Consider the following 21,114-nt stretch of genomic DNA (forward strand, 5'->3'; position numbering starts at 1 on the left):
GGGTTGTGTACTTTTCCTATGGTGTATACAATTTACAAGCTAGATACTAAACTGGAAGTGTAATTCACTCCAGATGATTAGAAAGGAAGGAAGTTTTACCATGCGTTGTTGGTTGTTGCTGTTGTGCTCAGCTTTTCCACTTTCCTCTTCCATTTCTTTTTCCCCCATTCCTCACTGTTTCCCTCATCGCTGTACTCCGCGTTCTGACTCTGAACATTGTTTTCTCAAAACAGCTTAATAAAGCAGCTGAAAGGTGGAAAAAATCTTTAAATGGAACAAAAACGTCTCCTGAAGTAAAACAAGTAATACCCCTGTTTAACAAACACTGCATTTGTATTCATCTGTATCATTTGGGAGTGTTGGGAATGTTGCCACCTCACAGCTCCCTGGATCGAGTCTGAGCTTGGATTACTGTCCGTATGGAGTTTCGCATGTTTTCCTCATGGATTTTCCATTGGCTCCAAGAGTTTTCTCTCAACTCGTATAAACTTTTCATTTGAATGAACTGGGAATATATGTGTGCATGGTGTCCTGAAATGAACTGGCATCTCCTCCAGGGTGTATTCCTGCATCATGCTCAGTATTCCCAGGATGGGTTCTGGATCCACCGTGATTGGAATAGAGCAAAGATAAATAAATGAATGAGTGAATTAATATATGGTTTGTTGTATCTGTAGAAGAATAAAGCTCAAGTAAAACAGCTCGAAGCCATAGGTGTTCTTTATTGCCAAGGAAACACTGGGAGTGAGGCCCGAACGTAAGAATTATGTAATAAATCGAATAAAAAAATAATGTAGGTGTATGGATTTGGTGGCTGAAGTCTCTTATGATGTACTGTAATAGATTCTTATATGTTTTGTTAAGGAATAATTTCATCAAATCTGTCTTTCGGGAAAGTGTGGATGGAAGAAATCAAATGTAGTGGTGGGAAGATTTAACCCTTTTTACCAGTATGCTGGCGTTCCTCTTTGCAGGTGAAAGTGGAAATCGACTTATCAGGTTAAACAAATGAATGAATTTCTGGCTGCAAGTCTGATATAAAATTAGGCTTTTTTAGGAGAAGTTTTTACCTCACAGAATTTTGGTGGTTGAAGATAACGCTGCTTTTGAACAAGCACTTGGGACATGTCAGAGAGCTGAAATGGGTTTGATATCAACATTTACTTTGAAGATAGAAATACGTATAAAACTTAAAGTCCTCAGTGTTTACTTTCATATGAGCTTCATATTAACCACCACTGTGGAGTGGAACATGACAAAGACATTCGATCATCAACATGGACACAAAGAAACAGGCACAAATATATTTTTGGCCTCTGGGAAAAATAGTTAAATGAGATATAGACGGTTGTTGACTAAAGAGAATACCGTTTACATGTTAAGATCATTTGGTTCGGTTTTGTTCAGGTGGTTTATACTGTAAACACAATTTCTGCAAGCTGTTTATTATTATAGTCAAGACTCAGCTGAGTCACTTTCTCGCACTAAAACAAGCTAAAAGCAGCCATTGTTTATTATATTCTCCACAGACTTCATTGCTCATAATAGGTGTGAAAAAGATCCTTTTGGTGCGTCAATCAGCGTCTTCTGGGAAAGCGTCTGTAATAATAGTGCCTATAGTTTTAAAGAGTAACAGATATCTCCCAGAAGATATCTGCGTGTCATCTACAGGATCTTAAACGCTTTGTCTAAGCACATATCAGTCTGTATTCACACAGTGACAAGGAGAAAGAAAAACAGACCAGATCTCAGAACTGAGAACTAAAAATAGTCGGGACAGCCGGCCTTTTCGCGGGAGAACGGGAGTCATCTCCAGTCGTCTCTGTTCTCGGTAATGAAAAAATCTTGCTTGGAGAATCTGAAGAGGTCGGTTTAAAAGAACCAGGAGAAGTTTCCATCACAGCATGATGCAATGTTATGGAAAAAACGGCCTCGTTTGATGATTGTTGATATCCGATGACGTAAAGCGGAACAGTATTATTAAGAGTTGCTTTTCTCCAGGAACAGTAGATGTCGTGTTTTATGCTGTATTGTTCTCAGACCTGGAATATACCCTTATGTCTGTGTGTGTGTGCTGTTTGTATCTGAAACACTTGGATGACTCTGTAAACTAAGGAATGTCTGAACACTAGCTGACACTAGCCGATAGGTCACTTCTGACGCTGGTAATGACCGATACTGTTACTGCTTGTGCGGCATTAGGTTTTATTTTCTTCTTGGGGTTAGAAACATCGAAGACTACATAAGCCGAAATTAAGCATTGTATTTACATCATTTACATCAGCTGTGTAGGCTTTGCAGTGGTACTAAACCAACAATCTCTGCTATTTTTAGTTTTTTTCCCATAAAGTCTCAATACACATTAATGGCAGGATAAGAGAAAAGAAAATTATTTATTTATTTATTTATTTATTTATTTATTTATTTATTTATTTATTTATTTATTTATTCAATTTTATTTAAGCTTTTTTATTTATTTATTTTATTTTATTTTGTTTTATTTTTTTTTTATTTTGTGTGTGTCTGTGTGTAACAGGAACTGAAGGTAGGGATTAGAGTTATTACTAAAGAACATGGCAGAGGATTGCTCCCTGGAATCATTTCATTTTTGTTTTTTAGCTATATTGCAATTTTATAATTGAGATAAAAGTCTCACTGCAAAAGGAAATGTTGAGATGTCTCTTTTTTGTCGCATGAAATGACAGCAGATTGTAATAACCTCCTCTTATAAAGACAAGCGTAAGACAAATCTCATAAGATTAAGGCTTACCATAGTCGTAAAAAGGGCTTATGTAGAGGTTATGAATCCATATTAATTCCAGCCTTAAGTATTCAGAACTTAATGTTACAAGAATGAGAATGAGAATGTTACAGAGGCTGAAGAGGTGACTTCAGCAAGCATATTTATTTTTATTTCTGTATGTGAAATGTGAACAATGTTAGTCGTGGTTTTGATTTCAGCTTGCCAGATGCTTCTGACTGATTATTTACAAATAATATTAGTAACACTTTACTTAAGGTTGAGATTATTATATGGAAAGCACTTTATGACTATGGATATAATCCAACATAAACATCTATACAGCTTTATTAGCGCAGGCACAGCTGCTGTCATAGAGAGTACTTTAGTGAATTTACATATTAAGGTGATATGGGGTGATATAAGGTTGTTATAACACATTTTTGCATGGATGTAGTGAAGGTTTTCAGAGTGATTATGAATGATGTTCTAGCAGCTTGTTCTGCATTTTGGAAGAAATGTCATCATTTTGCTTATAGGATGTTTATGAATTATTATAACAATGTTATGACACCCAAATGACCAAGTTATAGTTTCTTTTCCAATCTGCAGATCTGAAGATTTCTCTTGTCTTGGGAGTTTTTTGTAATGTACACTGAGATATTATCAGCTACAAAATCAGCTGTCATGATGGTATAAAATAAGTCAGCCTGGAAAGTGGCATAACATGTGATATAACATGTTATATTAAAGTGTTATAACACTTTCTAACAAGGGTTATAATCATATGTCAACAAAAATCTGCCACTTGGCTCAGGTGTTCTCGGGTATTACATCAACCAGACATTGAAATTGACAAAACTAGTTTTAATGTTGATGCACGTTGTTATAAGCCTTAAAAATACTTGTCAGGGTGTTTATAAAGGGTTTATGTAGGTGTTATGAACAACAGGTGTTGCTTGAAATGAGCAAAACTTTCATTCATTTAACTGGTTATTTTTTCCCGATGATGAATTTGATTTTAGTCCCTGTGCAAATGCACAGAGTTACACAGCTGAATAACAGCTTCACAGTCAAATGTTGTATATGAATCTGAAAACATTTTCTTTTTCTCTTGCAGAGATCGAAGCGAAGGAAGCTTGCGAGTGGCTCCGAGCTGCAGGTTTCCCTCAGTACGCGCAGCTTTTCGAAGGTAACCCTCCACAAAAACGTCCGAGGTTCTCACACACTAAAAGTGAAGCCATACTGTACATACATTTACTTTACACAACCCTCAGAGTGACCACATTCAGCCTCTCCAGCGGCCGAGTGGCGTCACCGGCTCACAAAGAGCCTAATTTTAGACCGGCGCTGATAGTTTTGGAAGTTGTTTTAGTGAAACTCGAACGTTTAACAGGGACTTCAGCTCATTTATTCACTTTGAGCTTAGTGACTCATTGCTGGTTCATTTGTACAGCTGCTGGCTCGAGTCTGGAAAAAGGAGTAAGGAGTAATGTTGTATCTTAATGTTGTCTTAAGTCTTTAAAAGAAAGTTAGCGCTGACAGAAAGGAGGACAGACGTTTTGGTCAGTGTGACTTGTTTGAGTTTAAAGTTACAATCCAAACATCCTACAGTAGGACACGCTTAAAGAGAAAGGGCATGGGAACAACCTCGTTTCATCAGCGCTGTGAAAACACAGTCTTCCGCTCAGAAACCTTCACGGCCTGTCTGTCTCTGTGACGAGAGGCTGAAAAGCCCGGCTTAAAGACTTTAGATTAAACTAAGTAGACGTGGGCTCAATACAGGAAAATAGATTGTGGTGAATTTCACATTTAAAGTAGAGTGCTGCTGAGTTCTCACATCTGATTGGTCAGAAGATGCGGATTAATCTAATTTAGTAGTAACAGTTGTAGGACTACAGTAATAGGTTACACACATAATTTCAGTCTAATAATAAACATTTACAGAAGGAGTCGGCACACACTAAAAGTCACTAAAATCGTTAGTCTGACAATATGTGATTAATCAGATTGAAGAAAAATACTAAACTGAATTTATACTAAACTGAATTTAAACATGTTTCTAATGATTCATGAAGTATTAACGTGAATCTCACCAGGATGTTGCTGCTGATCAGAACGGGGGTAGTAACAGACAGACCAGACAGATAAGAAAGACAGAGAAACGGACAGAACAGACAGACAGATCAGAAAGACAGAGAAAGAAAGACAGAGAAACAGACAGACCAGACAGATCAGAAAGACAGAGAAACAGACAGACAAGCAGAGAGACAGACAAAAAGATCAGAAAAAGTGACAGGGAGACTGAGAGACAGACAGAAAGACCAGACAGAGAGAGCAAAGAGACAGGCAGACTGACAGACAGACGAAAAGACCAGACGAAGATACAGACAGGGAAACAGACAGAAAGACCGGGCAGAGAGACAGACAGAGATACAGACCAGACAGAAAAACAAGACATGTCTCACAAAAACTCATAAGAAGTATCGTCTTAAATGCCATTCAATTTTGGGAAGTAGTCACTTAGACACGCTTTAAAATTGTGAGCGTTAAACCATGCTGAGGATGCAGTTTTAGTCACTGTGTACATTCTCAGACAAACGGATTCCTCGAGGGTTCACTGGACAGGAAACGACTAAAAGGGTTCGAGATGGAACCGGGTTTTATACAGAACATTTAATGACCCTTTAGGTTATTTTATTAAGTCTAATATGTTATCCAGCATTTACAAATGCCAGAATGAGTAAATCTGATGGACAGTTGGACACACACACACACACACACACACAGTAAGTTTCTACATATAGAAAAGATGCACTGGGTTAAGACAACACTTTCTTTTTTCCTCACTGCTTCGGAGTCTCGGCTGTTAGCATGGCCTGGCTGTGGTTTTGCTTTAATGTGAAAGGCAGTGCTGTTTCCTCAGAGAGTAAAAAGAAAAACTTAATTGCACTCATGGAATGTTAGTTTTTAGTAGAGTCTGGATCTGGCCTTGCTGTTACACAAGCTTGGCGCCGTGTTTTTTGAGAAACATGTAATGCTTGCACCAGGTCCAAACCTTGCCTCTTTTTTTTCTGATGGGGGATTTGATGGGGTGTCAGGGGGCAAACTGTACCTTCTTTTTTAATTAGCATGCAGATTTCCAAAACAACTTAGCTGCTCTGTGGGTCTTGGCTAACACTTGCAGAAAGAATGTGGTGTTTTAGGTTTTCTCACTGAACTTTTTTCATGTGAACCTGCAAAAACGTTAAGTGTCACGCTAAAAACAATAGCTCATTATAGGGAGGAGAAACAGCAGGTACATAATGCACTGATATTTCTCTGTAGACTCACAGTTTCCTATCGACATCACTCCTGTGAAGAAAGATCACGACTTCTTGGATAAAGATCTTGTGGAACCTTTATGCCGGTGAGAAATGATTTTCTATCTATCTATCTATCTATCTATCTATCTATCTATCTATCTATCTATCTATCTATCTATCTATCTATCTATCTATCTATCTATCTATCTATAGCGAATCATCTCTCTCCACCTATCCCTATCTTCTGCATCCTCAACACTTACACCCTCTAGCGTCATATCCTCATTTATTCCATCCATATACCTCCTCTCTTTGGCCTTCCTCTTTTCCTCCTGCCTGGCAGCTCCATGTCCAACATTCTCCTACCAATATACTCACTCTCCCTCCTCTGGACATGTCCAAACCATCTTAATCTGGCCTCTCTAACTTTGTCCCCCAAACGACCAACATGAGCTGACCCTCTGATGTACTCGTTCCTAATCCTGTCCAACCGTGTCACTCCCAAAGAGAACCTCAACATCTTCAGCCCTGCTACCTCCAGCTCTGACTCCTGTCTCTGTCTCAGTGACACTGTCTCTAAACCATACAGCATGGCCGGTCTCACCACTGTCCTGTACACCTTCCCCTTGATTCTTGCTGAACTTTTTCTATCACACAGAACTCCCGACACCTTTCTCCACCCATTCCAACCTGCCTGCACTCACTTCTTTACCTCTTATCTAGAATATGTATAATATATATATAATATATATAATGCAGTACTGGATCTCTTATGATGAGTTGTGTACAGGTTTGCATCAGTCTCTGCTAAAGCATAAGTGTAGAAATGGACCTGTTCCCAGACTAACAGTTACTCGGACACTAAATAAATGACCTTTCTTTCTTTCTGTCATCACAAATAAATCATTTAGAGTTTCATCTTACAGAGCATATATGTAGGGTGTTAAATGTTTGGCAATAGTTAGTAGTGTGGATATTCACCGTATACACCTTTACTCATTACTACTGCTCATTTAAACATGATGTTAAAGGAAAATGAGGGAGAAAGAAAGGTGGAGAAAACTGCAGGGATACTACTACTTCTATTACTAATGATAATAGCAATAATAATGATAATAATAATAACAACAGCAAAAACACGTCAAACGGATAAACAGGAAGACAGACCAGGCAGAGAGAGAGAGAGACAGACAGACATATGTGGAGAGAGAGAGAGAGACAGAGAGGCAGAGAGACAGACAGACAGATATACAGGGAGAGAAGTCGAGAGAGAGACAGAAAGGCTGACAGACATATGGGGAGAGAGAGAGAGAGAGAGAGAGAGGACAGAGAGAGAGAGAGACAGACAGAGAGAGAGACACCAACAGAAAGTCAGACAGACAGACAGACAAGACTTGTCTCATGAAATCTCACAAGGAGTATTTTCTTAAATGACGTTCAATCTGAGAAGCAGTGCACTATAATCTCCCAACAGTAAATTACTGATCAACTGATCATAATTCTTATTTTCTAAATTTGGACATTTGTCTGCAGTATCTGGCTCATGTTCAGTGTATTTTGTATAATCAGTATTCACGTAAGAGGAGACTTTCCACGTTTATTTTATTTCATTATTTTGTTAGAACTGCTTATCACATGATTGATTCCATGCACTGATTCCACACTGAAGGGTCAGAAGGCACTCTAATATCTCTGAGCTGAACTTCACTGCGTGTATGTGCGTGTACACGTCGATGTGAAAAGAAACCGTCCGGCGATTCTGGTTGTCATGGAAACGGGCACGGTAGGAAAGCACGGGGCAGGAGAGTGAGACGCACTTCACACCACTCGCTCGGCTCCGACTCTAAACAACCCTTAAGCAACTCATCGAAATTCCAAACCAGCTTGCCGTTGTAACCAAACAATGCCTCTACCTCCTGCCTCTCGCCTTCATTCACCGTGACTTTTCACTTCTTTCTCAAATCCTCAGGGAAGCAACAACTTCATTGCAGTGCGTATAATACGGGAAGATCTCCTTTATAACAGTGTGGCCAAACCAAAATAAAAATTCCTGCTAGATTTACAAAAGTTTCAGGAAAGCTGATGTAGACTATATTGCCAAAAGTTTTGGGACGTCTGCCTTCACATGCACGTGAACTTTAATGACATCCCATTCTTAATCCATAGAGTCTGATATGGAGTTGACCCGTCCTTTGCAGCTATAACAGCTTGCACTCCCATTCTTTCACGAATGTTTGTAGAAGCAGTCTGCATGCCTAGGTGCTTGATTGGAACACCTGAATGCAATGATTTAATGGTTCCAAAACATTTCCAAAACATTTGGTAATATAGTGTATATATTCAGTGTAAGGATTTTTATTGTATTTTCTTCTGTGATAGGTTGTTTGAGGTAGATTGTGTATAGTTAGAGTAAGTTCTGTTTATTACTTTGGCTTGACCGGCTTCTGAAGCCGTCACCTTCCTAAACAAATGACTAAGACAAAGAATAAAGCCAAGCCAGCGATACTGGATCTTGCTACTCTTTTATGTTTACTTGTACATTGCGGTCTGACCAGGTCATAACTGACACTGATCAGGCATAACATTATGACCAATATTGTGTTGGTCCCCCTTTTGCTTCCAAAACACGACAAACTGTGATGCACCGTGTATTCTGACACCTTTCTATCAGATACAGCATTAACTTCTTCAGCAATTTGAGCAACAGTAGCTCGTCTGTTGGCCAGCATTCACTCCCCACGTGCATCAATGACCCTTGGCCGCCTATGATCCTGTGACCGGTTCACCACTGTTCCTTCCTTGGACCAGATTTGATAGATACTGACCACTGCAGACCGGGAACACCCCACAAAGAGCTGCAGTTTTGGAGATGCTCTGATCCAGTGGTCTAGCCATCACAATTTGGCCCTTCGTCAAACTCGTCACAAAATCCTTACGCTTGTCCATTTTTCCTGCTTCTAACACATCAACTTTGAGGACAAAATGTTGACTTGCTGCCTCATATATCCCACCCACTAACAGGTGCCATGATGAGGAGATCATCAGTCTTATTCACTTCACCTCTCGGTGGTCATAATGCTATGCCTGCTCGGTGTATGTACTCAACTCAATTCAGTTTTATCGATATCGGTTTTATTTCAATTTAATTAAAATTTATTCCTAATGACAGTGGCAAGAATAAAACTCCATGAGAAACCTTCCAAGGAACCAGAAACACAACCCTCAATCATTTCTTTCCTATAATTGTAAACTCTAGAGCCATGCAGTACTAAGTGGGTTAACAGGAACTTGATCACTTATTTTTTTATTTAATTAGATTTTTTTCTTCACATCTATTCAATAATAGAGACTTGAGTGTAAACTGTTTTCGGCATGTTCAGTCTTCAAGCTGTGCAAGGTATCAAACCCACAGCCCTTTTTAAGGTGTTAGTGTTGTTCTGTATCATCCACACTAATTTAATGGTGTAACTTTGGGCTGTAGTATGTAGTATAGTGTGTTTTAGTTAGCCTTGCACTCAAAGCTCTATAAAAGGCAAAGCTCATGAAGAGCTGAAAACAACAAAAGGGTGAGAAAGCACCTCCTAACTGGAGCCTGCACTAAATCTTTCAGTAAATCAGATTAGCCATAGCAGCGCTCCTGCTATAATACCATACTCTATTTATAGGATGCCATTACTTTTGTCCTTATTAAATCGCTAGTCTTATTTGTCTTCATTTACGGATTAATTTTAGATTCTTGTTGTCTAGTCTTTATTATGAATCGACTGTTCAGTAAACTTGTGTATAATTGAAATTTTAAGTTTATTAAATTCCAATTATATTATCGTTGAAGCTGATGGTGTAATCGGTGTATAAAAGCACAGTCACAGCTGTGCGATTCAAAGCTGATCAATAGACTAGTGAGTCTCCTTACATGTAAATTTAGTCAAATTCAGGAACTCTTGTAGGATATTGTTTTTCCAAATAACTGGATTTTCATAAACACCACAGTACTTCTGTAAACGTTCCTGTGAGTGATTTTCTAAAATAAATTCATATCCAGCTTGGAAAACCAGGCCCATATTGTGTGTAGCGGGTGTTCTGAGTACCAGCTGAGCATGCATTGCCAAAAATGATCTCTCGAGGGAGTCACCGTAATGCCCCGGCCGCCAATTAAACTTCAATTGGATAGAAAATGAAGATTACATGCTGGTTACACAGAACAAGCTTTCTGTAAGAATACTGTTCTACATGTAGCTACACTTCGGCCATCTGAAATACAGTGATATAATAAAAACACACTCACAGTCAGCTGAATAATCAAGTATTGTTTCAATCTGTTTAGAATCTTGACCTAATGTTTTTGTAGTAATTCATTTATCCTAAAACTCTTCAAATAATTTATCGCAAAAAAGAAGAAAATTAAAGAATCTGTAAAAACATTACAGGGAACCGTTAGTACCTAACACTGTGGGTTAGCACACCATATTTTAGGAATTCGATCACTCCACATGACTTGTTTTTCCTATATCCTTATCCTTGCTTCTGAAAGTTTCCACTCGTCCCTGCTCCTATAGCATTATATCTCATTGACTCTACCATTCATCTGCCTTGTTTTAATGGCTTCGCTGTCATTAAACAGTCAGGAATCTGTTTCCAAACAATAATTTGTCATAAAAGCCATAATCAACATCCTATAAATCCTCCGTTCCCTTGCACATGCCCTTTGCGTGGAATGTGTCATCACTGTTTCCATCTTTACTGCTGTTGTTTTCAGTGGCTATTAATACCTCACGCCAGCTTTCCCACAAAGACTCCAAGTCCAAGAGACCAAGGCTCTCTGTTTACCATCTATTGCAGACACTGAAACCAGTTAGGAATTAAAAACAACATTAAAATTATTTATTAATTCAATAAACATATTGTTTAATTAAATATATGTATTCATGAATTCGAATAAATTATTTATTTATTTATTTAAAAATTATTAATATTAAGTAATTAAATTAAAATATGTTGTTTTGTCTATTTATAGGTAATAGCTAATTTCTCTAACCAGACTCTCTCTTTTTTCTCTTTCCTTAAGTTTAGAAGAGACTAAAACTAAGAGACTAAAAGTCAGAAACTCTTCTTGGCCCTCGAGACGCATTCCATAAATGCTAATAAAACATCTTCTCTACACTTTTTTTAAAAATTTATTTTAAAGCATTTATGTACAGCATTCCTTAGGAAACCCTGGCTTCCCTGGCTTCAGAGAGAATGTTTGCAGCTCTTTAGAAAAAGAAAACACCAATAATCTCTTCTTAAGGACCATATTCATGATATTTGCCATAGCTGGTCAGCTGCTGCTCAACAGGCTCTACCAATTAGAACCAGAGCACGGAGCTCATTTGTATGAATAATTGGGTTTACTGCTAGCCAGAGCTAGTGTTTGGCCAGGAAGAGATGAGCTCTTTATCAAATTAACTGAGAAACAGTTTTCCCACTGCTGCCGTAACTCACGTGGAGCAAAGAAGGCTTTCTTTTCAAGAAGATCTAAGCAAATCTTTTTTTTCTTCTTTTCTTATGCAGACGACTCAACACGTTAAACAAGTGTGCCTCTATGAAACTGGACGTGAATCTCCCCAAAAAGAAGGTAAGTGTTTTGTGTTAACTCTATATATCTCACGAGACCACACGAGCGTCAAATTTCCTGGTTATTATGCAGGTGGAAAAGCTATTTTTGCATATTTAAAGAACCACATTCCATTTCCCTCGGTTTCCATACGCGCTTTTCATCCTCCCAGTATAGATTCGGTGATATTTGATAATCCCTCATTGTATGGCGGGAGTCCATCAGGGCATTTTCTCTAACATAATACCCTTAAGCATATTGTTCTCACTTTTAAATGACAAAGATTTGTTTTTACATTGTTAGCTTTACTTTAAAATAGAACAAAAGATACTGTAAGGAAACCTGATACCATTTTCGTGCATGATACTTGTTTTGCAGTTTAGCTAGCATCTTACTAATGATGGTTTAATTTTCATTTCATTTATTATTGAATTTGTGGAGTTGTTTTTCTCATATAGCCTTTTATTTAGTGATCAGACCATTGGTGGACTATTTGGTAGAGAATGTGTTTCTCTGTGTATTTCGTTTGAGAATACAACCATAAGCTAGTGTAAGAAATAGCTGATGTTAGCTATTGTTAGCAATTTTCCAACACCTTGACTGGGGTGGTTTTTCACAGGTTTGTGATTGTACTTCTCAGAAAAACATACCTCAGGTGTCCTTAATGGACAAGAAACTAAAGGTAGTGAATCTGAAAAATAAATGCACTCATACTGTACAAAGATTTGGATTGAAAGTTACTAGTGTCAGAAGTTTACCTGATTTTATTCTGTTAATTCCCCTTTTCATCAATGAGGTCTAAATCAGTTAATCAGATCAAGTGTACACATGAACATAGGTACTTTTTGTTCCAACAGAGTGAAGACTCAGATTCTGATGACCTGTTTGCCATTAGCGACAAATGGACCTTTGAATGGAGCAGTCGTCGCTGGTCCCGTCTCCTTGATGAGGCGGGGCCCAGGGAGCCAGGGGAGGAGTCAGTTCTTCGGGCCACACCCAGCAGCGAAAGTGTCCTGACAGACCTGAGCGAACCAGACGTTTCATCCTTGCACAGCGAAAGCAGCAGTGGAAGTGCAGGAGTCCGAGCTCACAGTGCAGACGACTCGGACAGCTCACGCCGTGCCTGCTCAGACTCAAGTGCCATGCCCAAGCTAGGGACTGGTCATCATTCCTCAGACCATCCTAGCTACTCCTCACTTCCTGTCAAGCATGGCAAGCCGGGCCGGACACGGGCCAAGGACTTCCTGCGACATATGGAGACTTTGCGGTCACGTGAGGGAGCAGAGAATGGGTGCAGGACATTGGTGATCAGTGCTCCTATTCTTCAGCATGAACCTCAAGCCTTGAAGGCTCTCCAGTGTGTGGAGATTAATGGCCATGGTGTCTTGAGTTCACACTCGAGCAGTGAAGGTAGCAGCAGCCAATCTGGGGGCAGCACTGTCAGTACTCCAAGCTTGAAGGAACGCAAAGCCCACCGTGCTGAGCATAAGCGCAGTGGCATGTACTTGGATGACTTGGATGTCTTCTCTGGAATCGTTCAGGGTAAACGCAACGAATTCCGTTCTTACGAAGATCTGGTAGTACACATCCCAAAAGACCACAAGCCAGGAACCTTCCCTAAAGCTCTTTCCATTGAGAGTCTCTCACCAACAGCTGTACCTCTCACCAGGGTTGCTGAAGCCCAGCGTCAGCCAAGTATAAAAGAGCAGAGACCTGTTACACAATGCTGCTCACGTGGCAGTCGCATCAGTATCTACGACAATGTGCCCGGCTCACACCTGTACGCCAGCACCGGAGACCTCATCGATTTGAAAAATGAGGACCTGTTCCCTCACTTGGATGATATTCTACAGCATGTGAATGGCCTGCAGCAGATTGTGGATCACTGGTCCAAGAACGTTCTGCCTACAGGAGAGAGTGTGGAAAAGGTAAAATTGGAGCAGGATGGGAAAGGTCAGGAGAACATACAGTCTTCAAGTCACATCACGCTGGATTTGGAGGGTCATTCTGTGCTGGAGGGGCAGGTTACCCCCAGTGATGGGGACAGGGATGGTGTTTCACTTAATGAAACTGAATCTACAGGAATTAGAGAAAGGAGAGACTCTGGAGTTGGAGCTTCACTCACCAGGCCAAATCGGTAAGATTTAGGGCTTTGTATGTATTTTTACAACTCTCTCTGTGGATTTACTGATACACACTGAGTTTACACTCAGTACCAGTTCTGGGCTTGTTTGGGGGGACAGGCTCATAATCGCAAGATTGCTTTTATGTACAATTTATTCTAAACCATGGATCAATTTTGCAATTTCATAAATGTGAATTGAATAAACAGAACTTGCAATATGGTAGGCACTAGGTACATCTGTTTTTTGTTTTAAGTATTTCCCTTCTTACCAGAACAGAAAGGCTATGTTTGAAACAGCAATGTTTATATGCATGGCATGTCCTCTTATGGGAATTCCTGCAAATAAGGAGATGTTCTCTTATAAGAACTTTTTGTAGGCAGACAATGCTCTCAGTGCCTGTACATATACCACAAAAGTGAGCTAAGTACTGTTACGGTCCAGTAAAATTTTCATTTTATACTTCTGTAAGATGTGTCTCTTCTGCTGACCATAACAAGCTTTTCCCCAAGGTCACAAAACTTGAAACAGGAAGTAAAGTTGAACCAACCATATAACTTGGTATGCACTGAGGGCAGATGGCTTCACACATGTGGAAGTGAGCCCAAGAGCATGACTTTCAAGAGGGCAAGTGATCGGTTCTGTAGACCGCTTCTAGCCTCAAAATAGTTGTCATACTTGACCACACGGGGACATCAGCAAAGAGCTCCAAGTCTGGGGAAAGGGAAGTGAAAACAAGCTTAGAAAACAGGGTTTCTCAAGGCTTCTTTGGATAACTAAGAGTAACTAGCTTCTTAAAAGGCACTTAAAGGGATACTTGAAGGGTTAAATAAGTAAGAAGGTGCTAGATGGAAACTTTACATACCTTTTTAGTATGCAAACATACTCACATACACAGTTTAGTAATGTATATAAAATGTTTTCAAATGTGAGCATGGTCACAGGAAATGATCTCTGGTCCACCTTTTAAGTGTCACAATTGTGTCAATACATCAATCCATTCTGACCAATCAGAATCAAGAATTCAACAACACTGTCATGTTATTATAATGATGGGAATGTATTCTCTATCTGTATGATACCACCTTTCAGCCACAACTCCTTCACTAAAATTTGACTCCTCTTCTGTATTCAGTTTGCGATGGCCGAGTTTCCAGATCTCCAACCGCCTCAGCCATTCAGTGGCTTCCCTACAGATCACTAACCAATCAGCAGGACAGCTCAGCCTGCTGCAGAGGTTCTCTTTACTGCGCCTCACTGCCATCATGGAGAAGTACTCACTGTCTAACAAGCATGGCTGGACCTGGTGAGAATTTCGATTTGTAAAATGTTAAGATTTAGTAGTGCATTGGTTCTGTTTAAAGATGAGGATAGAACAGTGAGAAGAACATATAAAGAGATGTCTGTTATCTTGGTGTTGTAGTAAACTGGCATTAGAAATGCATCAGTTTATTAAAACATTCTCTGTGATGCAGGTCAGTGCCAAAGTTCATGAAGAGGATGAAGGTTCCTGACTATAAGGATAAGAACGTGTTTGGTGTTCCTCTTATCGTACACGTCCAGCGTTTTGGTCAGCCTCTACCTCTGGGCCTCCAGCAGGCTCTACGCTACCTCAGGAGCCAGTGTCTTGACCAGGTTTGTTAACATACTTTGATTAAGTTCATACTCCAACCAACCCCCTTATGTGGAAGCCTGGGAAAACCTTTCACCTTGTGATATTTCAACATTTTGTACTATGTATTGTTCTGAAATCTGTACATTTTTCTGAACTGAGATACACTACATTGCCAAAAGTTTTAGGATATCTGCCTTTACATGAACATGAATGTAATATGGAGTTGTCCTGTCCTTTGCAGCTATAACAGCTTCAACTCTTCTGGGAAGGCTTTCCAGAAGGTTTAGGAGTGTGTTTATGGGAATTTTTGACCATTCCTCTAGAAGTGCATTTGTGAGGTCAGGCACTGATGCTGGACGAGAAGGCCTGGCTTACAGTCTCGACTCTAATTTATCTCAAAGGTGTTCTATCGGGTTGAGGTCAGGACTTTCAAGCCAGTCAAGTTCCTCCACACCAAACATCATCCATGTCTTTATGGATCTAGCTTTGTGCACTGGTGTGCAGTCATGTTGGAACAGGAAGGGGTCATCCCCAAACTGTTCCCACAAATTTGGGAGCATGAAATTGTCCAAAATGTCTTGGTATGAAGCTGAAGCATTAAGAGTTCCTTTCACTGGAACTAAAGGGCCGAGCCCAACCCCTGAAAAACAACACCTGAATTCAATGATTTGGAGGGGTGTCCCAAAACTTTTGGCAAGCCAGTGTATGTTTGTCTCTCAGTAAAGTTTACATTTTTTTTTCTTATTAAATCTGTTTACCCCCAAAAGTGAAAGGGGAGAAAATCTCATTTAAAGCTGTCATGCGGTGCTCCAGCAGTGAAGGCATTTTGACAGACAGAATCTGATTACAAACTGAATTGATTAGGCTTATGTCAGTTTTGATCAAAGCATGGCATCTATGACAAAGCGTGACATTCCCTGCTTGAGAAAATCACACACATAGCTACTGAAGTTTTAGACGACTTTAGGCAGACTGGCTTTTTCTTTTCTGTTTTAACTACTGTGTTTGTTGAACTGGCTTCTTACAATCTGAGATCTTTGTATGAAGATAGCCTGGGTAAGATCACGAAGTAAACAAAAGAACATTGCCCTATTGTTTTGGTGAAATATATTTAATTGGCAGAAGCAGAAATACACCGTTTTTGCTAATCCCATTTTAATTTTTTTTTTTGCCATATTCACTGGAATTTTCCAGACCATCACATCTATGTTGTATATCTCTGTTCTCACCATTAATTCACTCTTATCGAATCTCCAGGTGGGTCTTTTCCGCAAGTCTGGAGTGAAATCTCGCATCCAGGCTCTCAGGCAGATGAACGAGAACTCTCCGGAGGACGTGAATTACGAGGACCAGTCCGCCTACGATGTGGCCGACATGGTCAAGCAGTTCTTCAGAGATCTTCCTGAGCCGCTCCTCACCAGCAAACTGGGAGAAACCTTCCTCCATATTTACCAGTGTAAGGGAATGAACCTGCATTTAACAAACAACCTGCATTTACCATTATATAAATCTATATTTTCTTCACTTGTCTTGAACATTTGGTCTTCTTTGTATGTTTGTAGACGTGCCTAAGGACCAGCGGTTGCAGGCGGTCCAGGCGGCCATCATGCTGATGTCCGATGAGAACAGAGAAGTCCTGCAAACCTTGCTGTGCTTCCTCAGCGATGTTACTTCCTCTGTGCAGGAGAATCAGATGACGCCCATGAATATTGCCGTGTGTTTAGCGCCCTCCCTTTTTCACCTCAATATCCTGAAGAAGGAAAACCTCTCTCCAAGGTGTGTTACATGGGAAAAGTTCTTTGGATTCATGTTACACAGGAACCTAAGTTGATGTTCTGTGTGTATGTGTGTGTGTATGTGTGTGTGTGTGTGTGCGCCATTCATGATTAAAATTTACTTGCATGTAGCTCACACCACTGTGGGTTGCCAGATTATTGTTCAGTGTAGTTGGTTTCAGACAGGGTTTTAATATTTGGTTTGCTTTGGTAGGAAATACCATATATTTGGTATAGTAAGTATAAACCTGCCTATGGTTTCAGTTCTTGAGATTAGAACTATCTCCAATAAGATGCTATTTCCTCCAATGTGTTTTTGTGGACTTTAAAAGCAACTACCATACTGTTATGTATTTAATCTTGGCATTTAATATTTTTTTTAATAGATTTGAAATCAATATTCTGCTTCTGTTTCTTTAAAGAACCATGCAGAAGAAATACGCCACTGGACGACCTGACCAAAAGGACCTGAATGAGAACCTGGCCGCCACGCAGGGCTTAGCACATATGATCACAGAGTGTAACCGGCTATTTGAGGTGAGTTTCGCTCTGTGACATTTTCATGGTTCCTCGGATCATGGCATTGACATGTTTGGATGTGGCCAATAGGTTCTTGACCATTGTAATGTAAAAAAAAAAGGGGCGGAGTTTGAATGAATACTTTGTCTGGTGTAGTTAGAAATACTGCTATGATATTCTATTAAATCATCTTCTGCTGCTTGTAATATTCTCATAATAATTTAACATATATTTAAATTTTAATCACCATCTTGTTTACCAAATGTTTTTGTCAGAAAACTACCTAGTTATTTTTTTTTGGGGGGTGAAAAAATTAATAAGTTCACAATTTATCTATTCATTGTGACCTTTAAGCTTTAGAAATAAATTGTTTCCCCTCAGAATGAACTAAACTTGGTGTCATTTCTGGGAAATAAATAGCTTTTTGTCTCCTCCAAACTCAGATTCCCCATGAAATGGTGACGCAGTCGAGGAACTCGTACGTAGAGGCTGACCTGCAGGCCCCAACACTGGAGGACTTGTGTAAGCAACAGCAGCAGCACAATGAAGAGGAGGAGGACGAAGGCTCCTGGCCTGTGCACTTAGAGTCCCGACTTCAAGTCCTTCTCAAGGAGGCCCGAGACAAAGCCAAGGGCTGGGTGTCCTGCCAAAGCTCTGACAACACTGAACTCGCGTACAAAAAGGTAGGGATGGAGACTCGGGCATGTTTGTACTGGCTTCGTATACTGCCGTTAGGGGTCAGAGATAAGGGGGTAGAGAAATAAGCTGAGTTTAGCTTTTTTTTTTTCCATCAAATTGAAGTAAATTAGATGAGAATGTAGTGTACGTTTAAGTCACTGTTTTTAGCAAACAGAACAAGGTTAAGATTTGATTCACTGATTTGCTGAATCACTGATTTTTTGTAGCGAGAACAAGGTTAAGTTTTGATTCACTGATTCACTGAATCATTGATTTATTTGTTGTGAGTAAAAGGCTAACATTTGATTAACTGAATCACTGAATTGCTGATTTATTATTTGTTAGTACAAGGCTAAGATTTGATTTACTGAATCACTGATTTATTAGTTGTGAGTAAAAGGCTAAGTATCAATTCACTGTTTCCTTGAAACAGAGATTCCTTTCCTTGACACTCTGAATTTTTTGTAGTCAAAACAAGGTTAAGTTTTGATTCACTGATTCACTAAATTACAGATTTTTTTAGTTGTGAGTAAAAGGCTAAGATTTGATTCACTGATTCAATGAATCGCTGATTCATTAGTTGCCAGTACAAGTCAAAAATTTGATTCACTGATTTTTTGGTAAGAAAACAGATGAGTACTGATTCGCTGATTCCTTGAATATCTGATTTTTAGTAGTCAAAACAAGGCTGAGTATTGAGTATACCGAGTCACTGAATCACAGACTTTTTGTTAATCAGACAAGGCTGTGTATTGATTCACTGAGTCACTGAATCACAGACGTTTTGATAGTCAGATCAAGGCTAAGTATTGATCCACTGAATCACAGATGTTTTGGTAATCAGACAAGGCTAAGTATTGATTCACCGACTCACTGAATCACTGCACAAGGTTAAGTGTGTGAAATGTCCTGCTGCCCTGCAGGTAGGTGATGGGAACCCGCTGAGGCGTTGGCGTGTCTCGGTGGAGGTGGAGGCTCCTCCGTCTGTAGTGTTGAACCGCATATTGCGAGAGCGCCACCTGTGGGATGTGGATCTGCTGCAGTGGAGACTGTGTGAAGTGCTCGACAAGCAGACTGAGATCTTTCAGTACGTCCTGAACCGCATGCCCCCGCACCCCAGCAGGGATTTTGTAGTGCTCAGGTATGTCACAACTCACCCCTAATTATTATCTCCTGACAATAATTACAGCTGTGGAATTAATTTACATTTTCTGACAGTTGTATGTATATTATAATGTGCACTTTTATCCTAGTTACTCTATGTATATAATCATAAACTAGATTAGATGAGTAACTGGCTAGACGTATAAATTCACCTGAACACATCTTCATTCCTTCATTCTCTCCTTTTGCTGTGTGTTTACTTGCAGGTCATGGAGGACAAATTTAGCTCGGGGCGCATGCTCTCTCGTGTCCGTTTCCATCGAGCATGACGAGTGTTCTCTCATAGGTGGCGTCAGGGGAGTCGTGCTCGAGTCTGGCTACCTGCTGGAGCCCTGCGGCTCGGGAAAATCACGGCTCACACACATCTGCAGAGTGGACCTCAAGTGAGTACACTCTCTGAGTACGATCGCTGCAAATGCATGTGCTAAGTGCTAAATCACAACTTGTTTTGCTAATCCTTTTGCAGTAATGTTAACTGCTAATATTACAAACCTCAATAAGTGCTAATGGATACGATTAAATACTTACTAATATTCCATTCCTTATCATAATTATTAATAATTAATTGCTAATATTGCAGGTTTTAGTTTTACATACTGCATGTTTGCTAATCTTACGTCAGTAAATAGTAGTATAATTGATAATTATTTATTTATACATGCACGCTTTCTTTCTTTTCATGTCCTGTCTCCGCCCCTGTCTGCTCACTTCCTGTTTCCCTCATGCTTTATTATCTAATTCACCAGTTTTCAGTTTCGTTCTTGATTTATTTTTTATTTAAACCCTCGTGAACGTTATCTATCTATCTATCTATCTATCTATCTATCTATCTATCTATCTATCTATCTATCTATCTATCTATCTATCTATCTATCTATCTATCTATCTATCTATCTATCTATCTATCTATCTATCTATCTATCTATCTATCTATCTATCTATCTTACATTTTTAAACGGATAGTGTTACAGATGTGTATAAAGATTACCATGTGCTAAAATGTGTGTACAGTGTAAATAATTTCTCCCGTTCCTTTCTGTGTTCAGAGGCAGAACTCCAGAATGGTACAACAAAGCATTCGGTCACCTGTGTGCCGCCGAAGCCGCCCGTATCCGCAACTCCTTCCAGCCCATCCATTCAGACGGACCAGAGACTAAAATCTGAGTCCTGTACCGCCATTCTACCACCATTATGAACGGACATCTCTGTGAGGGACAACCCGATTACCCGGGACACCCTTCAGTCAATGCTGTGACTCTCAAAAATATAAACAAACAAATAAATACAATCAGCATCCTGCCAGTGTACCTTAGCATTGATGTTTGTCCATTTGTAATATTGTATTATTTGTAATTATCATTATTCGTATTATAATTAATTCAATTGGTACATATTTGCTGTGCACATAATCTTATACAATGTATACAACATCTAAGCTCTTAAATGCTTCTGGGAAGCATGTCGTTTTTGTTTATTTTTTAATTCAAAGCTATATTCGAACACACGTGCTGCACAATCGCATGTGTGTTCTCGTATTCTGTGTCTGTGTGTGTGTGTGTGTGTGTGTTCACATGTATACTGACATGTGACCTGTACAGAGGC

At 39.6% G+C, this 21,114-nt stretch overlaps 1 protein-coding gene across 9 annotated transcripts in view; it reads left to right on the forward strand.

Moving 5' to 3' along the window:
- stard13b (StAR-related lipid transfer (START) domain containing 13b) overlaps window positions 1–21,008 on the forward strand; it is a 103,397-nt gene extending 82,389 nt beyond the window's left edge. For 6 of the 9 annotated variants that reach the window (XM_058413178.1, XM_058413180.1, XM_058413181.1 and 3 more), the window contains 13 exons: window positions 3,861–3,932; window positions 6,068–6,149; window positions 11,596–11,659; window positions 12,496–13,775; window positions 14,897–15,067; window positions 15,237–15,396; window positions 16,634–16,832; window positions 16,939–17,152; window positions 17,574–17,688; window positions 18,114–18,353; window positions 19,272–19,489; window positions 19,719–19,895; window positions 20,559–21,008. In XM_058413178.1, coding sequence (XP_058269161.1) covers window positions 3,861–3,932; window positions 6,068–6,149; window positions 11,596–11,659; window positions 12,496–13,775; window positions 14,897–15,067; window positions 15,237–15,396; window positions 16,634–16,832; window positions 16,939–17,152; window positions 17,574–17,688; window positions 18,114–18,353; window positions 19,272–19,489; window positions 19,719–19,895; window positions 20,559–20,676 — 3,110 coding nt within the window. In that variant the 3' untranslated portion in view covers window positions 20,677–21,008. The remainder of the gene's footprint in view (window positions 1–3,860; window positions 3,933–6,067; window positions 6,150–11,595; window positions 11,660–12,495; window positions 13,776–14,896; window positions 15,068–15,236; window positions 15,397–16,633; window positions 16,833–16,938; window positions 17,153–17,573; window positions 17,689–18,113; window positions 18,354–19,271; window positions 19,490–19,718; window positions 19,896–20,558) is intronic. The other 3 variants (XM_058413185.1, XM_058413187.1, XM_058413186.1) reach the window with 1 other exon arrangement.
- Window positions 21,009–21,114: the final 106 nt, after the last annotated feature.

Source organism: Hemibagrus wyckioides, linkage group LG17 (genome assembly GCF_019097595.1).
Source record: "Hemibagrus wyckioides isolate EC202008001 linkage group LG17, SWU_Hwy_1.0, whole genome shotgun sequence".
NCBI classification, from domain to species: Eukaryota; Metazoa; Chordata; class Actinopteri; order Siluriformes; family Bagridae; genus Hemibagrus; species Hemibagrus wyckioides.